The sequence below is a fragment of the Lepidochelys olivacea genome, assembly GCF_965140295.1.
Source record: "Lepidochelys olivacea isolate rLepOli2 genome assembly, chromosome: 6".
In the NCBI taxonomy this organism is placed as follows: Eukaryota; Metazoa; Chordata; order Testudines; family Cheloniidae; genus Lepidochelys; species Lepidochelys olivacea.
In genome coordinates, this window is record NC_140416.1 from 67,609,350 (window position 1) to 67,630,112 (window position 20,763).

The 20,763-nt window shown below is 44.0% G+C and overlaps 2 protein-coding genes across 6 annotated transcripts in view; one reads left to right on the forward strand and one right to left on the reverse strand.

Annotated features, from left to right (window-relative positions):
- The window catches only part of RTF1 (RTF1 homolog, Paf1/RNA polymerase II complex component), a gene marked incomplete at its 5' end in the record, with an annotated part of 54,430 nt that extends 49,834 nt beyond the window's left edge, over positions 1-4,596 (reverse strand). Inside the window, 3 exon segments of the mRNA XM_084632593.1 lie at positions 432-542; positions 4,409-4,515; positions 4,518-4,596. Coding sequence (XP_084488719.1) covers positions 432-542; positions 4,409-4,515; positions 4,518-4,596 — 297 coding nt within the window.
- A 2,405-nt stretch (positions 4,597-7,001) lies between these two features.
- Positions 7,002-19,215, forward strand: NDUFAF1 (NADH:ubiquinone oxidoreductase complex assembly factor 1). 5 transcript variants are annotated; one of them, XM_084632595.1, is made up of 6 exons: positions 7,016-7,103; positions 7,854-7,924; positions 12,864-13,491; positions 15,481-15,666; positions 16,109-16,183; positions 18,886-19,215. In XM_084632595.1, the coding sequence occupies exons 3-6, from the start codon at positions 12,985-12,987 to the stop codon at positions 19,024-19,026; spliced, it is 909 nt and encodes a 302-aa protein (XP_084488721.1). In that variant the 5' UTR covers positions 7,016-7,103; positions 7,854-7,924; positions 12,864-12,984; the 3' UTR covers positions 19,027-19,215. The 5 variants fall into 5 exon arrangements, with proteins under 5 accessions (XP_084488724.1, XP_084488721.1, XP_084488723.1 ...); XM_084632597.1 differs by having other exon boundaries at positions 7,051-7,071; XM_084632596.1 differs by lacking the exon at positions 7,016-7,103 and adding an exon at positions 7,162-7,417.
- The last annotated feature ends 1,548 nt before the right edge of the window (positions 19,216-20,763 follow it).

Sequence of the window (20,763 nt, forward strand, 5' to 3'; positions counted from 1 at the left end):
CAAGAATACTCAAGTTCTAAAACAAGCAGTCCCTCAAACTGAAGGGCTCTCAAGCACCTCCACAGATCTCACCTATGACAATATCATAGGAGGAAAGCAGTAGTTTTAAGCACGCAGGTCAAAAAACATGTAAGCCATTTTTTCATAGCATTAAACAAGTGCTGAATTTTCTAAAGATATTCAGTGTACCGAGCATACAACTACAATTCTGCATTTGCTGAATTCCAAGTGAAAGAGAAAGAAAAATGTTCTTTCTGAAGCTATTTTCTCTAGGCTTAGTTAAGCCTCTCAGAGAGGCCAGCCTCACTTTGTGTGTGTCTATACACAATGGTTCTGAGCATACTGTATAATAAAAATATTATCACTGCTAATAATGTCAGAACTCTCAAGACAAAAGCTGTAGCAACTCAGATATACCGTGTCAAACTTACCTCATCATCACTGTCTGAGGTCTCAGAGTCTGAAGAAGCTGTTGGTTTGCTAACAGGTGGCTCTTTTTCTTCAGAGTCGCTGCGTTTCCGTTTGGCCAAAGACAGTAGCTCCTAGTACAAAAATAGTTTACACTTATTTTAAAGACAAATAACTGGACCTGCTAATCCATGCTTTTATATTTGTACCCCTCTCTATAGTATCCAAGTACTTTCCAAAAACAGTAGGTCTCTCAGTCAGCGTCAATCATCAAGTTTGTGTTTGTATTTGTATTACATGAAAATAAAAACAGATCAATTCTGGAAAAAAATTTTGAAGATGACAAGCCGTAAGTGCTAGGTATCATTATTACTGTTTACTTTCTAAAGAGACACAGCATCAAGACTGATTACTTTCAGAGACAGATTACCTTTTGGTGATGCCACATGGCAAAGCGCGTTACAGACACTTTAAGTGCATTGTTGCATGACCCAAAGACCAACTGCCTCTAACTAATCAGGTAATTCCTACGTAATCTCATTTTTTGAAGTATGTTAGTAGTTATATACTTTTAAAGTAAGTTATTTTAAAGTTGCAAAGACATTAAGACATATACGATTCAGAATCCTAACTGGTCCATTCAATCCCTCTTCACATCCCATAACTACAATAAAATGACACTAAATCTTTGTATAAACACATTCATATGGCAGGCCTCAGGCTGGAAGATTGTAAATTAGCAGAGTCATGCTCCCACAACTCAAAGTTCTAATGAGCACTTTCAAAAACTGGGAATGAAAATAAAAATACATTATCAAGAGGAGTAAATATTAGCCAAAAGTAAATATCAACTGTCAAGAATCAAGGGCTCCACTAATAGGTCCAGGGGCAATAAAATAAACTCCTATTACCTCAGCTAGGTGGAGCTGGGATTCTATGTTCTGCAGCAGCCTTGGCTAGTTTGTGTCTGATAAACCAGTGGTTCTCAAAGCTGGTCCGCCACTTGTTCAAGGAACGCCTCTGGTACGCCGGGCCAATTTGTTTACCTGCCGCATCCGCAGGTTCGGCCGATCGCACTGGCCGTGGTTTGCCACTCCAGGCCAATGGGGGCTGCGGGAAGGGCAGCCAGCACATCCCTCGGCCCGTGCCGCTTCCCGCAGCCCCCATTGGCCTGGAGCAGCGACCAGTGGGAGCAGCGACCAGCCGAACCTGCGGACGCGGCAGGTAAACAAACTGGCCTGGCCCACCAGGGGTTTTCCCTGAACAAGCAGCGAACCAGCTTTGAGAATCACTGTGATAAACCAGAAGTGTCAACCCTCCCTAGCTGTTAAAAGGAAGAGGAGCTTTTTGTCTTCTGTTTGCTGTAAGGATGTAAAGAGTCACAACTTCTCTAACCTTACCTTATTTCTGGACTCTCCCACCATGAATAACTCCACTCCCTGGCTCCATTCCTAGCTCTTTCAAGGAACACAAGCAACCACATGAAATTGACATGACTCTACAGTTTAGATGTTGCCTGCGTTGTTCTGAACAGCAGATTCTCTAAAATCCTTCACTGCTGCTGCTGCTGAACTTAAGCTATCAGTAGCAGCATCACCACATGGGAACTTTTGCAGTCTTGGGAAGATAACACTAAACTGGTTTACAAATAGTTTCCACAAATGGAAGGTTTACCTCACAACCATATGATTTGGAACTTCATTTTTTAAAAGCATGTAAATTCTGCAGAAATTGATGGCTTAGGTCAGCACACTTGCCAAGAAAGCTTCCACTGGCAAGTGGTTTTTTCAAGCCTCTCTCTGAAACAAAGGCATGTAAAATCAGAAGATTAAGTTTATATAAGATTGTAATTTTTTTGAAGCAGTGGTTCCTGACCTTTTTTGTTGGAACTCCTAACCACTTGCACAGAAATGGCTGAATAGCATCCCTCACCCCACCTCCCCATGTATCCCCTCACACTGTCACCATTGTCCTTTTATTCTTGACCATTTTTTTTTTCTTTTCTGAGTAACTATTCTGAAGGGTTCCTTCTTCTCCAATTTACCAAAAGACTATATGCTGCAAGGCTAGAGGGGAGGCACCAGTCAGGGCCCTATTTAGCATATGCTTTCCCAGTGGAGCCACAGAAGATAAAACTGCATCTCTGCTACCTGAGCCTGAAGTCCAATACATGTGAGCAGCTAATATGGCTGTCTCAAAGGCCTCTGTGGAACAGTAGGAGTAGATGGGTAGCTTTGATGGAGCCATCGACTACTTCACCCACAACTGTGAACACATGTTTATAGTGTATGGGGGAGGGGACCCACAAGCTCCCCTCACGCACAATGTTCCTCTTCTCTGGCCAATGCCAGCCTGCTCTAGCCCTGGCTTGTGGTCATTCTCAGGCTGTTTAACACTGTGAAATTAGTATGAATTTAGTGATGGTGAAGAGCTGAAAGCCCTAGAGACTGAAGTTCATTATTCATGCAAAGAACAGAGATAAAACCATAGCATCTGTGCAAGTTTTCCTATCACTGCTCCACTACTATTTCTCAACCTTTCCTGAAGGAGCCACCTCTCTGGGTCATAGACAAATTCAGTCTCCAGGCGATGTTCATTCTTCATCTTTCTATCAAAATGCCAAACAACAAAACTTTGTTTAAATTTGTTTTATTTCCCAACACAACAAAAGCTTCTCCTATGAAGTTACCAGTTAATGGACCAGTACCTGCATCCGCTTCAGATATATGTATGCTTAAGAATATTTAACCAAGATACCCAACTGGATGAACCTCCTTATGTGAGTTATAATATATACTGTACAGAAATATATCACATCACCAGTGACTGTTAAGATTACAGGAAAATTAAAAAGATGGGATGTCTTTTGAACAAAGTCCACTCCACAGGGCAAAAGAAGTGGAGTCTAACTTCCATGCCCTTTTTGAAGCTCTCATGCACTTCAATTAATGCCAGATATAGTATTTTTCTTTTGGATTCCTCTTGAGATGTGCAGACACTCTACCTCATTACTATTTCTGGGCTCCTAACCTCAAGTAATGTCCCACCAATTGAGCTCCCCAGGTTCAGCCACTGCGGCTCAGTGGAAACTAATGAATGTGTATTAATAATTCCCACAGTAGCCCATCTTGACCCTCTATGGACATACGGTGCTAGAGGGTCTGGAGAGAGAGGGGACCTGATTATATTTATCTTCCCCTAATTGGTCTCCTAGCATCTGAAATACCATGAGAAAACCAACTGTTCTTTTAAGTATATTCCACTTATTCCTGCAGTTTTTGGTGTACCTATAGGCATAGGCCACCTGAACCTTCAATCTGACAAGCATCAGCAACTGAGTGACACTTTTCCCATGGAGCCAGCACCAGGAACTAAGTCCAGGGGATGAAAGCATTTTAGAGCACCAAAATTCCTCCAATTTTTAGCAGCCTACCTGACCCTCAGACCTTCATCTTTAAAACAGAAGATGCTAACACCTTTTCCTAGCAAGTAAGATTAGCTATGAAAGAGCTCTTTCCAAGGCCTGGATGAAAGTAGCCACCATTCTACAGCACAGACATTTACCCTCTGCCCCACATTCTAGTCCAAATTGATGCCAAGGTTTCCATGGATTCTTATATCCCCAGGGGGGTGTACCATAATTAACACCTGTATCCAGGGGTCTAGAGCTTCTGTTGTCACCCCCCGCCTCCCGCAGGGGGCCCCACCACCCCACGCCAATTTCACCCCATGCCACCCCCAAGTGCCGGGCTACTCTCTACCAGCACCCGCTGCCTCCCTCCCCCCACATGCGCTATGCCCGGGGGTCTCTCCCGCGGCCCCGGAGCCCAATCGGGACCCCATCCCCGCAAGGGGAGGGGGGTCCAAGGCCTCCCCCAGCAGGGCGGAGCGAGCTCCGGCCGGCCCCGGCGGGGGGACAGTGGCGCCCAGCCGTGTGCTCCGAGCAGCGAGCCCGAGCCCGAGCCCAGGCCCCGGCCCTGCCTCCCGCTCAGCTGCGTACCTGGTCCAGGTTCTCCTCGCTGCCGCTGTCCTCGGTGTCGGAGTCGATGAGGACCCGGCCTTTCCGCTTCTTCACCATGGCGGGGCCGGCTCCGCCGCGCTGAGGGGCCCGCGGACGGTGCGGCACTGAGAGCGGCTCGGCCTCCCCCGCGCCGCCCGACCGCCCTGGACACAAAGGGCACCGAGCATGCGCCCCGCGCCGCCCCGCCCTCCGGGGCGGGGCCTCCGCAGCCACTGGCAGAGGGGGCGGGGCCTGGGCCGGGTGCACGTGCCTGTGGGGGGGCTGCTGGGACGCGGAGTCACCGTGTCTGTCACCGCAGCCTCGCGCCTGCCGCCACGGCCCCTCGGCGCCCCGGGCCGCCCGTGCGCTGCAGCTCGTGGCTCCCGGGTGACTGGGGCCGACAGGGATTGCGGAGAAGTATGTTCTTCTCCGTTTTCCAGTGCGGGCTGGTGTCTCAGGGCCTCTGGCAGCGCTCTGAGCGCAGACACGTTCGCTGCCGTCCCGGAGAGTCAGGCCGATTGCCCCCCTGTCTGGGTGGGGCTTTCATAGCACAACTGGGGAGAGAAAATATTTAAAACACGGGAAACTGTGACTGTGAAGTCTCCAAACTGGGAGGGAGGGGGGACACGACTACAAAGGTGTGTGTGTAATACGCAAAAATACTTTGAACTGAGGCTTGAAATTGACTAGATAGCAAAGTAAGCACCGACACCTTGGACAAAGCCCCACTGACGTCAGTAGGGCTCCTTAGAGGTGCAAGTGTCATGATGCAGAGCTTGTTTCAGGATTAGGGCTCAAGAGCTCGATCCTGCTTCCACTGAAAGTCAGCGATCTAACTCCCACTGACTTCACTGGTGCAGGTTTCAGAGTAGCAGCCGCGTATTCGCAAAAAGAAAAGGAGTACTAGTGGCACCTTAGAGATTAACCAATTTATTTGAGCATAAGCTTTCGTGAGAAGTGAGCTGTAGCTCACGAAAGCTCATGCTCAAATAAATTGGTTAGTCTCTAAGGTGCCACTAGTACTCCTTTTCTTTTCACTGGTGCAGGATCAGGCCCGAAATGAGGACAGAATGTATCCTGTTGTTTTTATAACTGAATGGGTTCAATCATGAGAGTGGGTTTATAAAATCACCTTTTAATAAGTTAAGATATAGAGCACTGCAGCTTCATGACCACGCAAACTTCGAAACAGTCAGCTAGCTGTACATATGAGAGTACAACCTGACGTTTTTACTTAGGTTGTACTTGAGCAAATTTCCCATTGACTTCAGAGAGTTTTGACGGAGCGAAGTGCTCGGATACCATACCATGGTGATAGGTATCATATAAGAAATATTATAGAATTCAAGATTTGCCCCTGGAGAATAGAATATAACCTTCTTTTCTTAAAGCACAGATTGCATACTTCGCCCCTGATTCTGCATGAGGCTCTGCAGTTGGCAAGACATTTTCTTAGCTGTACATATGTTTAGATAAGGACTAACGGTTGTTATTAAGAATAATTACTTTTGTAATCAAGACAAAAATCTTCAGTAAATTATAGTTAAGATTGTAAATCAGTATATATAATCTAGGGGGGTTCCATTAAATACCATTGATATTGGAAAGCCATGAACGTGAAGGTAGTGTTTAAAACCCCCAACAACAGATGTTGAGATGTATCAATGATATAGTTAAGGTACTCTAAACCAGTGGTTCTCAAAGCCAGTTCGCCTCTTGTTCAGGGAAAGCCACAGGGCAACGGGGGCTGCGGGAAGGGCTGCCAGCAAGTCCCTTGGCCATTGCCGCTTCCGCAGCCACCATTGACCTGGAGCTGCAAACCGCGGCCAGTGGGAGCCGCGATCGGCCAAACATGCGGAGGCGGCAGGTAAACAAACCGGTCCAGCGTGCCAGGGGCTTTCACTGAACAAGCGGCGGACCAGCTTTGAGAACCACTGCTCTAAACAGCCTTAACTCTGACCTTCCCTAACACCACATAGTACCGTCGTTACTCTGGATACTTTCAATGTAGTATAAATTAGCCTGTACTGTACTAAGTATCACACGCTTAACTAGTTAACAGTTCATATAATGAAAAACAAATCCTTAATGCTGTTCATAGCATACAGAAAAAAAAACCCTTTTGATGTTTCAATAAAACTACATGTACAATGAAATAATACTTTGCACTTATGAATCTCATTCAAAAAATTTCAGCTGAGGATCTCAAAAACACTTTACAAGCATTAACGATTTAACCTTCACAACCTCTCTGTGGCTAGGAAACCTTTAAGAGACACCTGACGAACACGAGTGACTTGCTCAGTATCACACAAGGAGATAGTGATACAGTTGGGAATAAAAACCAGGCAACCTGATCCCCAGCCCTTGTTCTAACGAGTAGGTGATGCTGCCTCCTGGCAGAGGGATCTGTATCCTGGAGGGACGCGCGCACACACACACTAGGGAACCCAGCTGCAGACAATGACATGCAGGCTGAGCGGGGACTGCGGTGCCTGTAACTGTGAGCACTGAGGTGCCGAGTAACTCGCTCCCACTTGAAGCTAGTCCGCCAAAGCGTTGCAGCGCCTCAGGGGGGTGCGGAACCTTTGCGACGCGGCCAGGGTTCCCCTGACGGGGGCTGAATGCGGCGGACCGGGTCGCTAGAGGCTGAGCTGCCTGTGGTAAGGGGGAGGCCTGTGGTCTCTGGTGTCAGGTGAGGCCGTTGGAGGGGGGGCGTGGTTGTCCTACGGCGGGCTAGCTTGGGAGAGGCGGGTGGCCGACCTACCCCCGGGGAGTGGGGCTGGTCTGCGGGGAGGAGGTTCCTGCCTGGCATCGGCCCGTTTCTCCTCAGCACCGATCAGCGCCCCCAGCCTGGTGTTCTCCAATGAGCTGGTCTGGGGAGGCTGCTGCAGCCGGGCGCCTTGAGGCAGTCACCGCGTCGTGACATGATGCTGCCGAGCTAGCCCTAGAGTAGCGTCCAGGGCCGCTGTAATCATGTCTGGAAACGGTGGGGTTGGCCCCTCAGAGGTAAATGGCGCAGCTCCTTTGTGCTATGTGTCATGTCCCCCCACGCCCTCACACATCAGGGGGATTAGAGAAAACAACCTGTTAATTAGGGCAGAGCTTAAGTGAGTGCATAGGAGTGCAGAGGGGAGCATGGTGGGAGCGCTTGTGTGTTAAGGGGGGGTGAATGCATGGGGATTATTCTGCTCTGGGTGCATTTGTTTATAGTCACAAAATGCTGCGGATTCGGTAGAACCCCAGCTCTCCAAAGGTCTCTGAGGACCCCTGGAGACTAGGCAGTGAGGTGCCTGCCAAGGCAAACTTTAAAGGTTACCTGCAAAGAAGAATAAATTGGGCTTCTGCTCTGATTTGCTTCTCTGTGATCTATATAAAGGACGGAAGGGCTTTTTTTTAAGATTGTTTTTCACTCCTCCCCTTCCCTGCTTGTGTTGTACTTTAGAAATCTGGGTTCTGCTTCCACTGGAAATTCTATGATGACCAGAAAACTAGTGAAATGGTGACATCACAAAGGTAAAAAGAGTAAAAATTGAGCCCCTGAGAGAAGGGATTTTTAGTCAGACTGTTTAAAACTCTCTTTTGAGTTGTTTTAACATCTGTGATAAATTAATATTTTGGAAAAAGAATGTCTTTGCTAAAGAGTAAAAGAGCCCTCCACTAATATATGTGCTGAAATCTGACTTTACTTATAAAAATTTATGCAAATAATTTCTACTTAACTGACTAAATTGAAGTTCTATAACAGTTAAGTTTTATCAGCACTCTGTCTCTTAGATCAGTGTTTACATGCTTTTAAAGTGGAAATCAGAACTGTAATGTAATTTACAGAATGAATAGTAAATTTGCCAATCCATCTCTCTCCAAAGCCTATGGGGGACCAGAATAAATCTATGTTGAGCCTGGCCTATTAATCTTCACTGCACTTTGGAAGGGCTGAGGTCTGCATAACATTCCTAGGACTGTCAATTCTCTTTTAGTTAGTAACTGTACTTTGTTTTAGGGAGGATCGTTACTTCATCCCTTGCCAGCAGGGAACTGCAAAACTTGAGCGCTTTCCTTGCCAGCCATTCTGATTGAACAGTAGTGTGTGTGTTTATGGGGTGGGAATTCCTTGTCCTAAAAATGATTTTAGGCTACAACATGTATCCCTTGGTCTGTCAAGAAGCAAACATGGGACATGAGAATAACAATAATGCTACAGTCTATTTCTCCACTCTCATAGCAGTTATGTGCTGGATAAGCAACACTTTCTTCTTTTTTTGACACACATGTTCTTCTGTCATGCTTTCTAATCTTTGGTCTGCTACTGACTGCCTGGACATATCATTGGTTAGGTGGCAGACTCAGACAGGACAACTAGCAACAGCTGCTTCAGAGTAGCACAGTGCTAGTGTTGAAGCTGGCTGTAGAGGCAAATGGCAAACTAATTATAACTGATCTAGTTTCCTGATGCAGTCAATACTACATGTAAAGTGCTTCTGTGCTTGAGTTAGTTGCTCCTTTGTAACTGCTTCTGACACTGCAAGGAAAGGAGAAGAAAAAGGGGAAAAGAGAGGAAGAAAATGAGAAGGACTGGAGGATAAGCAAATGCAGAGGGTTGGAGATAAGAGTCCTGCTGATGTTCCACAAAAAATTTTAACTTTGAATTATATGGGACATCAACGTTCAGAAGAAACTCTGGGGTAGGGAAGTTGGACTTTTGAATTAAGAATTCCCATGGGGAAAGAACAAGTACAACTGTTGGGCATTATTGGCACTTTGATAATATTTATCTTGAACACCTTTCTTAAAATCCCAGAGAAAATAGTGTATTTTAAAATGTCAGGTCAATTTCTATAGCAAGTCCAATCCAGTCTAGTTTTACTTGTCTGAAATTATAATAGCCAATACATGGGGCTGTGAACATTAGGGATGTGAAATAGAGGGAAAAGTGGGTGGGGGGGGAGGGTAGCCGTCTAAAAAGAATACAGAGAACATCGTTTCTTCTCCTAAGGGGAAGATTGTCATACTACTTCGGGGTGGAAGCTTTAAAAGCATTTTTGGGAATGTTTTCGGCTGCAATCTGCCATCTTAAATCCTCCAGCCAATTTAACTCTTCCTGGCATTTCTATGGTGGTAGCCTAAATGTGATCTGTTAGGCATGCAAGGTGGGTGAGTGATGCTTAATAATGACAGGCAGAATGAGGGAAGGTACAGTATGACTGCTTAGACTTTCTGCATATTTGCATCTGAAAGGTCATAACTGAATGCCAGATGAAAGGAACATAGCAGTCCATATGGCATTATGGTTCAGCTGCTGTGCTCTTCCCTATGGACTGATCTACACTTAAAATGCTACGCTGCTGTAGTGCTTCAGTGTAGACACTGCCTATGCCAACGGGAGGGATGCTCCCATTGACATATATAATCTACCTTCCCAAGAGGCAGTAGCTAGGGCCATGTCTACACTAGATAGTTTACAGCAGCACAGCTGTAAGATCTCTTGTGCAGCTGCTCTATGCTGATGGAAAAGAGCTCTCCTGTCAACATAATTACACCACCCCAATGAGCAGCAGTAGCTATGTCAGTGCGAGAAGCGCTCCTGCCAACATAGCGCTGTCCACACCGGTGCTTATGTCGATGTAACTTAAGTTGCTCAGAGGTGTGAAAAAACATAAGTGGCATAAGTTATGCCAATATAAGTGGTAGTGTAGACATAGCCTAGGTCAACGGAAGAATTATTCCTTCAACCTAGTGCTGTCTACACAGTGGGTTAGGTGGGTTTAGCTAAATTTCTCAGGGATGTGGATTTTCACACCCGAAGAGATGTAGCTATACTGATGTAAAATTCTGTGTAGACCAGGCCTATGCCTCTTACTGACTCTGCCACGTTCCCTGCAGGGAAGAATATTGTGCAGATGAATTATGGGCTTTTCAGTTTTTCCATATCTGGCATTTGATACTGTTGGAGACAAGATACCACAGGGATTTTCAAACTTCATTGCATTGCAACCCCCTTCTGACAACTAAAATTACTACATGACCCCAGGAGGGGGGAACTGAAGCCTGAGCCAAAGCTCGAGCCCCATCGTCCTGAGTGGGGAAGAGGAGGCAAAGCGAAAGCCCAAGTCCCACTTCCCCAGGTGGGGAGGCCAAAGCTGAAGCCCAAGGACTTCAGCCCCAAAAGGGGCCCTGTAACCTGAGCCCTGCTGCCCAGGGCTGAAGCCCTCGGGCTTCAGATCTGGCCCTGGGTCCCAGCAAGTCTAAGCCAGCCCTCGTGACCGTGGGTGCTGACTCCGTGGGTGCTCTGGGGCTGGAGCACCCACAGGGAAAAATTAGTGGGTGCTCTACACCCACCGGCAGCTAAGCTCCCCTCCCCTCCCCACTCCATCTCACCTCACCTTACCTCCGCCTCCTCCCCTGAGCGCGCAGCGTCCTCGCTCCGCCGCCTACCTCCCAGCACTTGCCACTGCAAAACAGCTGTTTCGTGGCGTAACAAGCTCTGGTGGGGAGGGGGAGGAGTGGGAATGTGGTACGCTCAGGGGAGGAGGTGGGGAAGAGGCAGGGCCGGGGTGGGGATTTGGGGAAGGTGTCCAATAGGGGCAGGGAGGGGGCGGAGTTGGGGTGGGGACTTTGGGGAAGGGGTTGGAATGGGGGTGGGACGGGGCGGGAGGGGGCAGGGCAGGGGTGGAGTCACGGTTGGGCCAGGGGCAGAGTGGGGTCGAGCACCCACCGGCACCAGAAGAAGTCGGCGCCTATGCTGGCGATCCCATTAAAATGGGGTTGCGACCCTCTTTGGGATCCTGACCCACAGTTTGAGAACTGCTGAGATAGAAGATGAGATGGGCCATTGCTGTCCTAGTATGGAGTTCCTGTTTTTTCCCACTTTAGATACCAGATTGCTTCAGTTACTGGAATGGCCAACATCGGATGATATTATCAGAACAAAGATTACTAGGGATGTCGGACTGAATCTGGTCTTTCATAACATTTGTTCCATGACTTCTTTAGATGAGGTTGACGTCTTCTTCAGGATTGTCTTTTAACTTGTGCCTAAATAAGGGATGTAAAGCAGGGGCTGAGCTATTGCACTATAAGGTCTACCTTTGTCAAGTGACCTTCTCCTGTCCTGTGACAGAATTCAACACACTGTGGTATCTGGATACCACTGACCTTAGAGTCTGAGTCCCAGTCTTCATGTTAATCGCTAGGCTGTGAATATTTCTATGCAATTACATATCTGCAGTTCTCCTTTCACTTCCTGTCAGGCTATGGTGCACATATGTAGTGATTATTCCCAGACATATAGTTATCTTGAAATTGTGTTCAGATTTGTTAATTAGAATTCAGGAGTCCTCTAACAGTTATGGTAGGGTATTTAGGAGCTATTTATATAGAGATGAAATGTGTATTTTTTGAGCTAACATGCCTTTTTTTTTCTTTTCTTTTTTTTTCTCCTTTCTTCAGTTCTCTCTTTTGCTTAGAGTATTCCCTGCACACTTAGTTCCATCCAGCTACAGAAACTTTTCAACTTTTAAAAATATTTTATAAGAAATTATGTGGTTGGGTTATCAGACATGAGCATCTTTCAGTCTGTGAGTTTCTAGTGGGATGCCTTTGATATGAACTCTAAAATAAATGCAGTAATGAATTGGAAAATTAATAATTATTGAGATGGATAATAACATACATAAGTAAAAAAAAAAAAAAGTGAGGTGGAAATTCCCTTTGCATGAAACCTAGTAATTTAATCTGTACTTAGTTGTCCTAAAAACACTGTTTACTACATGATGATTCCATAACTGGTTTGGGTCAAAATTGTTCACAAAATTCTGTTCACACAATGCTTTAAAGTAGGGGTTCTCAAACTGGGGGTTGGGACCCCTCAGGGGGTCGTGAGGTTATCATGGGGGGTCGTGAGCTGTCAGCCTCCACCCCAAACCCTGCTTCGCCTCCAGCATTTATAATAGTGTTAAATATAAAAAAATGCTTTTAATTTATAAGGGGGGGAGGTCGCACTCAGAGGCTTGCTGCGTGACAGGGGTCACCAGTACAAAAGTTTGAGAACCGCTGCTTTAAAGGTACACCATCAACTTGAAAATTTTATATCTCTTTGTAAAAGTTGTATCTACTGTTGTTACAAGTAGCACCTGAATTTACTATAATGGAAAGAGAATAAATGGGGAAATATCTTTCAGTTGATTTACTTTATGCATTTGACAGTACTTTGTGTAAGTCAGTCATTTTCTCCTGTTTGTGTGTGTCTTCAACACAACAAGGGCAGGCAAAAAGTATTTAAAAATTAGGAAAATGTTACTGTAAATTCACAAGAGGGCTCAGCAGGTGTAGTACCTGAAACTACTTTTAACTCATATTTTTTGAATTGACTGGATTTCAAGTTGGTGTCCCTTTTAAAATAAACTTGCAAGAATGCTTCAGGTATAGCTTCTCTAATTGTTTCTTCTCATTACAGGTGGAGGCAAGCTACATTAACCAAAATAGGATCTATCTAGGTGGTTTTTTTTGAAGAATTTGTTTCCAACCTGATAGTTATCTTAAGGAATTCTGATTATTCTTCAACCTTGTTTATCGTTATGGCTCTATCTTTTAAACTGCTGGACAGTATCTTTCTTTCTAGTAGGTGCCATAGGCAAAATGCCTTGCATCCTTTGCTTGGACCTCTCCTCACTGATTGCATCTCAAAATTGTACAGTAGCTATAGGAGACCAGGGACATCCCCTGATAACACTCCACCTTGGAAGATGAATTTCAGCTTTGAGAAGGGAGTGGATGGAATTAAGAAACATTTTGGCATCCTAAAAAAGGAATTGGTGGATCACTGGAAAGGGCCTGAGGGCTATCCTTTAGAGGAGTACTTGTTGGAACAGACTAGAGTGGTCTGGGAGTTTCGCAACCAGAAAGATTTAGATGAGTGGGTGGTTTCTTCTGACGTAGAGATCGGAGGGAAAAGTGAAGCCTACCTAAAACTGGGTAAGAATAATCAGACTGCTCTGCTGTATGGGACTCTCAATACTGAAGCACCTCGTGATGGGGAGACAGAATACAGTGGATATTGCGCAATGAGAGCCAAACTGCCAAAGGTGAGTATAACTTAGTGACTTAAGTTATTAACATTGTGTTGAATCAGTCTGCATTTCTCTGCAATCAGGACTGGAGCAGTAGAGACTTGGGTGGAAATTCTCTCTCTAGAAGAATACCTTATTGTGTCATGTTTAATTTAAATGAGGAAAGAAAATAAATGCTCCCTGATGCAAGAAAAAGAGAAACAGGCTGAAGTTACATACTATGCATCCCAGTCTTATTGCACAAAATTGACTTCATGCCACGCCCAACTGGAGAAACCTCTACCCCTTGGGTACTCGTTCTTCTGAATATGAATAACTGATGTGTTTACTTGGCACGGTGCAGGGAGCTTACAGATGAACTTTCACTATTCCACACATTTCACAGTCTGTCCATTGAATAAAAAAAGCAAAGCTCATACTATCACTTTTTACTGGTATTAGCTAATTAGGTTTCTGAATTTAAATTTATAACAACTTAATGTGTCAGTTTGACTAAAACAAAGGCAGCCTTTCACCTAAGATCAGAATCTCTTGAGAATTTAAAAGGAAAATCTATTGTCCTTTGTTTTACGGCTGTATAACTGCTTGTCAAACCAGCCAGAATAAGTGGTCTTTTACTTGTTGCAAATGTATCAGAGCATCTGAAGGAATGAGACACTACTGCATCAATCCATTTAGTGATGTAATTGTTGCCCTGCTTCGTGAGCAGGCTCAATGAAGCCTTATCTCAGGGCTAGATCTTCCTTTTCAGGAAAGAAACAAATGACTGTTTTTTATCAGCATAAAGTGGGTTTCCTACTGCACCTTGATAACTGAGTAAAAGACAACCTTGTGTATGGTCTCCCCACAAACCAAAGATCTCCTGCAACAAAGTTTTGTATCCAGAATTGGTTTGTTTTAAATGATTGGTTTAGTGACTAATCTGGACACTGATCTGTGTTCCCCCAGAGTCTCATTCATCTCAGTGGGGCTCCTTGTAGGTGCTTGGGTCTGCCTGTGTGCAACAAGTTGCAAGATCAGGGCTGCATCTTATAAAATAAAGGTGATGAAATAAGGAAGGTGTGCAAGAGTCAGAGGAATTGGACATTTATATGGATAACAAGAGTGTTAGCATCTAATATATTTTGGAAAGGATGGTAGTTATATAAATGCTAGTTTCAAGGCTCAAGCTAATTTTTATTCAGGATTAGAACGAGACTTTCATAGGGGGCAGGGTGTCCCACATCTGCCATCTGTGAGGTTTCTTGCACCTTCCTCTGAAGCATGCTGGGCTAGATGGAGCATTGGTCTGATGTACTATGGCACCCCTTTTTATGTGTGGAAGTAAAAACAGATGTTAGGTCTGCTACCTTTGAGAGGGTAATCTGGTGCTGGAAATGAAGTCTCACTTGTTGTGATTGAAGAAACAGCAAGCATGAATCGTTAGACCAGTGGTTCCCAAACTTGTTTCATCGTTTGTGCAGGGAAAGCCCCTGCTGAGCCAGACCGGTTTGTTTACCTGCCGCATCCGCAGGTTCGGCTGATCGCGGCTCCCAGTGGCCGCAGTTTGCTGCTCCAGGCCAATGGGAGCTGCTGGAAGCGGCATGGACTGAGGGACGTACTGGCTGCCGCTTCCAGGAGCTCCCATTGGCCTGGAGCAGCAAACTGCAGCCACTGGGAGCTATGATCGGCCGGACGCAGCAGGTAAACAAACTGGCCCAGCATGCCAGGGGCTTTTCCTTCATCAGTGGTGGAACAAGTTTGGGAACCACTGTTTGAGCATTCAGTCCCATTTGAGGCCTGTAACACATTACCGAAATTGTGTGTGACTGATAGCGTAGTGGAAGTCACTCACTCTAGCTTTCCTTATCCTCCAGTTTCCAGTAGGTCACAGCAGATAGCTTGGATAAGGAGAGTGCCCAGAAAGGGGAAATTGATCAAAGTGGTGGTTACCTGTAGTCTTCATAGTAGTAATTCTCATTGAAATATTGAGCTGCAATAACATGCTTTATTTATACCTTCTAGGGAGCGTTTGAAAGGAAGAAGTATTATGATTGGTCAAACTTCAATAGTCTGTATTTACGCATTCGTGGTGATGGTCGACCCTGGATGATAAATATCTATACAAACCCATACTTCTCCCATCAAAAGGATGACCTGTACAATTACTTCATATTCACCCGAGGGGGTCCATACTGGCAGGAAATTAAGGTAACTTTGAATATTTCCTTGGGACTGAGGAAGATTAATCCTCTTCAGTACTGTATTGCTTTAAAGATTGCTGCATTTATGCATACGTAGTTCTTTGGCTTATCAATACTGACAGAAGCTCCCTCAACAGCTATTCTTTTTCTATCGAGAAAATAGCTAGCTTATATAATTCTGTCTAGTCAAAGGGTCAGGTCATGGAGTTCCACAGGGCAACCAGCAACAGTCACCACAGAAGAGTATAGGGCTGGAGCTGGCTTCAGAGGGAAACAAAGAATAAGTTTGATCTGGTCCATCTTCTGTGTATTAACTCCATGTGTATGACTGGCACTATTGCAGGAGCCAGACAGAGCATAAAATGGGTTATTAAGTCTTTTGGGGAAAGTGGTTCTTCTAGTATTGTATGTGTACATGTAAAACTAAAGTCTGTATTCCTTATTGTCAGATTCCATTCTCCAAGTTCTTTCTCTCAAGTCGGGGGAGAATCCAGGATGATCAGCACCCACTCTGGTTAGATAAGGTAAGTTGTTTCTGCACTTTATACTACTGAAATTCTCATTAAATGATAGTAACTGTGTAAGTGAAGACCATTTAAAACTCTTCAAGGTATCTAGAGCTATATGAACTTGAAATTGCAGTATTTTTTCTCCAGATATTAAATATATCTAGTTTCTCACCTTTCCTCTTAATATTCCAAATTTAATTAAAAATCTCTTATCTAAACCAGTGGTCTGCAAACTTTTTTGATTGCGCACTCCTATCGGTAAAAAATTTTTGAGCACGTACCCCCAATATATGTATATATTATATACATGTACTACTGTACTAATATAGGGTGTAAATTATAAAACATACACAAAAAATAGAAATTAAACGATGAGATAAAGATGAAATAAAAAAATGTAAAAATATTTAACAGTACAAAACCCCTTTTTGCTCATTAAAAAAATTACTATTAATTTAGTGAGCAATGTGATTGAAGATGCTTTATTATTTTTGAAAATCTTGGTTTAACACTTGGTGATATAGCAGGCGCTCAGGGTGGGAGTGCCGGTTGTGGGAGGGCGCTCAGGGTGGGGGTGCGGGAGGAGGCTTAGGGCTGAGGCAGGCAGGGGGTGCAGAGCACTTACCTGGGGCAGCTCCTGTTTGGTGCAGGGGGTGTGCGGGTGGCTCTGTGCAGTACCATCCCCATGGCCACGATTCTGGGAGCTGTCCCCCCACCGCGGTAGGCAGGGCCACCCAGAACGCAGGGGCTTCAGGGCCCTGGGGCCCTGGCCTGCAGCTCTAAAGCCCGTTTTGGAATGCAGCCCTGCGAGCACAGGCCGGAGGACTCAGGAGGAGCTGGGGCAGCTGCGCAGCCAGTGGCTGGAGAGAAGCAGCGCTTTCCCCTTCAAAGCGCCGTTTCTCTGCGGCTGGCTTTGAAGGGGAAAGTGCCGCTTCTTTCCGGCCGCTGGCTGCCCCTGCTCCTCCATGGGCCGAAGGACTCAGGCCTGCCCCCCCCCCCACTTCCCCCTCCCCTGCAGTGCTCCTCCTGCTGTGCCGCCTTTTTGCTCTGGTGGTGCACCGCCTGCTGCACCCCCTCAATCGATCGTCTTGCGCACCCCCCTTTGGAGACCACTGATCTAAACAAATTTGAAGAGATGTGGTTACTAAGAATCAGTTGACAATTTATTGAGGCTTTCAGAGAGCCTTGAAAAACTAGTGATGAGAAGAGGCAAAGTCCTGCATTTAGACAAAAAACCGTCAAAAGTAGATCTAAATGGTCAATTATGGCAAGAAAGTGGGGTGTACTAGGACAGGTATTAAATATGTATTAGCAACCTCAAAAGGGCGAGCGGCGAGGTGATAATTTGTAGCTCACAATTCTTTAGGATAGTCAAGACAGAAGAAACCAAAAGCTAGGTGAATGGGTAACACTGTAGCATATGAAATTCACTGTTGGCAAATGCAAGGTGAGAGACATTGGAAGCAATGGGCTATTTGTACACCTTACTGGGTTCTAAGTTAACTCAAGAGAATGCTGGTCATCACCGAGGACTGGTCAATGTACAGTTTGTCAAAAGTAAGCAAACAATGTAAGGAGAAGAGTCATTTTATGTAGTACCCATTACATAAATCAATGTTATGTACTCACCTGGAATACTGGGTTCAATTTAAGAACCCAGTTAAAAAAAAATAGATAGGGGGTTCAGAGAGGGGTGATGAAAGTGATTAACAGCATGAAAACACTTCAGTAGTAAGAATGAAGAAATTGGAACTGTAGATGAGACATGGTAAAGGTATACAAAAGAGCAATTGATAGAGTAGGTAAATCAGATATAAGAACAAGGAAAATTCAATGAAATTAAAGCTTAAATACAAACCTAATAGAATACTCAACGTTACCCTGTCAGACTCCTTACCACAAGATATCATTGAGACTACAGGCTTAAGGATCAAAAAAGTATTATACCTTTTGTACAGTTAATGAGAACATCCAGAGTTACATTAGTGAAGATTAAAAATAAAACCTAAAATCTTGTAAGAGAGGCTTTACATTTCAGGGCATTAGCCACCCTCTGTTTGATGAGGGCCAGAAAGAAACTATCAGAGTAACATAAGCCAGAATTGGCTACTACAAAATTTCATGCACTTTCCTTGGTCTGATTGGGTATGGGAATTCTTGTGTGTAATACCTGACATTTCCTCCTTACATCCCCCCCTTCCGCAATGGCCTCCATCCTTTTAACATTTTTGTTTGTGAAAACCTTTAGCAGGCTACTTAAGTTTGAAATTCTAAATTACATGGAAGTAGTCATTATGTCAAATGGGAAGTTTGCCATGAATAAATGTCTGCATATTTAGCAGTATACTTAAAGGCAGAATCAGAGAAATTTGCAGCATTGAAGAATTTCCTGGGTTAAAAATTTCAGGGCTTTTCCAGGATCAATAACACACTCCTTTTTCCATATAGCTCAACGTAGTTCAAAGACTTTAGAAAATACACAAGGGCACATTATATCACTCTTAATCACATTCTGTAGTATTAATCCAAAGTGTTTTAGGAGTTAATTTTGCTGTAGCAGTGTTGCACATTTGAACAGATTCCTGTTGTAACATGAATATGCTTGTGTGGTCAATGCACTGTATGGAGAACATGGAAAAGTTTCCTAGGCTTTACTACCTCTAATCTCCCCATTACTTGAAACAATATCCAACTGAATAACCAATTTCTTTTATCAGATTAGTACTGTTGGATTCACACTCGGAGACAAGGCAGATGGCCCTTTCCAGCTGGAGATAGACTTTATTGGATTGCTGAATGACAGAGCTCATACAGAGGAATTTGCCTATGAAAAATATGAAAGAAATCCCAAGGTCTAGATGGGCCTGTAATCCTGTGGAACCTGCTTCAGTAGCTCATTTTATTAAATATTTATACACCATTGTTAAACTTGAGTTTCTTCATGCATGATGGGGGTGGGAGTTCACATAAATATTAAAGAGTAACTGCATGAAGTGAGTGGGATGGACTCCATAATAAACTGAGCAGACTTGCAGCTTCAGAACATATGGTATTAAAGATTTCTTGTGGTTTCCAACAGCCAGTTGCAGAAGTTCACTGTGAAAACAGACTATATGAGATTATTGCTCTATTGTTGGGGAGATAGTTTCAAAGCGAATCAGGGTCCAGTAGTGCAAAGTTATGTTAGAAACTGCTGTCTGGATATATTGTTCAGGCACATGCCTACTCGTTAGAGGCAGTTTCTATCCCAAAACTGACACTAGGATTCTCCAGAGTGGGGATTCAAAAGCTGGGAAAGGCCTACACATCTTAATTTATACAACATGTAGCAGGGTGTGGAGGTGATGAGATTTTCCTGAAGAGGGTTTAGTTTTCAAAATGCATACATTTGTTTTAGGACAAGGAGTGCTGGGTTTCAGTTCTTCCATAATCCTGAGTAAAGGTTTATATTTAATAAAGGATTTCAATCAAAATAGTGTTCAAAAAGTGCTCAACTTAAAGTCTAGAGAGTTAGAACAGTTCAGATGCTGTACCTGCTTATATTCCCTGCCAGTTTGAGGCATATTTTCCTATTCAAGTGTCTTTCTCCCATTATGTCAGACTCAGACAGTAAACTGATAAGACCATACACAATATTGTCAAAAACAAAGTAACAGATATTCTGTAACATTATCCCTCTGTCCCTGCTAATCACTATCAATAAGAGTGTTTCAAAACTCTAATTTAGGACATCCCAACAAGTGAACTGCATCAGTAAAAGTGATTAGGTGGACCATGAAGCTTGGCAAATGGTAATACATTCCTTTTCTTTAGTGGAAGAGAGGATATGATCTGTATGTATGAGCACATCTGGCACTTGCATACGGTTAAACTTTGTGTCTGTCTCTCACACACACACACACAATCAGCCATACTTATTATTTAAGTCATAAGCAACAGCATTAAATACAAAAAAAAAAAAAATTTATTTTCCCCAGTTAAACAGTATAAAAATTTATATAAAAAGCTTTTCTATTTCTGCATCTAATGTTTCAGCAAATATCACAGGAAAGGTTAAGCCTAAACACAAAAGTGAACCTATTACTTTGTAAATATTTGCTCATAAGTCCAAAGAGCTGTAATGAAATAGCAACTGCAGTGCCTCCTCCTCCCCCCACTCCCTTCCCCTGTGCTTCAAGTCCATTCCATGATGTTTAATGATAAAATCGATATGATTTTTCTTTACATATTACCTTGGGAAATTGCTGATATTACTGCTACAGGCTTTCTAAATCTACTCTAAGTACATCATACCTCGAAAGAACTTGGTTTACTAATATAGAGTATCTTGTAAACACTTCAGACTAGACAACTGTTGTTCTATTTTGCCAAATTTTATCCTGTAATAAATGTGGAGAGGAACAAAAAACTAATAACTGCTCTTCACATATCTGATTAGCAACCTACCAAGGTTTGCGTTAACCTCTATTTATTTTTTTCCTATTATTTAGGGCTTTTAGTTCTCCAGAAAGCCCTTATATGGTTTTCCCTCTCCTAGAGATTGTCGTTTACTGCACAAAGGACTTAAATATAGGAAACCGCTCTAGCAATTGCTA

Excerpts from the sequence above, each read along its gene's own strand:
- NDUFAF1 (XM_084632598.1), top strand. The coding sequence starts at position 12,985 with ATGGCTCTATCTTTTAAACTGCTGGACAGTATCTTTCTTTCTAGTAGG. Across the intron at positions 15,667-16,108 it reads CATACTGGCAGGAAATTAAG|ATTCCATTCTCCAAGTTCTT; the intron begins GTAACTTTGAAT and ends CCTTATTGTCAG. Across the intron at positions 16,184-18,885 it reads ACCCACTCTGGTTAGATAAG|ATTAGTACTGTTGGATTCAC; the intron begins GTAAGTTGTTTC and ends TTCTTTTATCAG.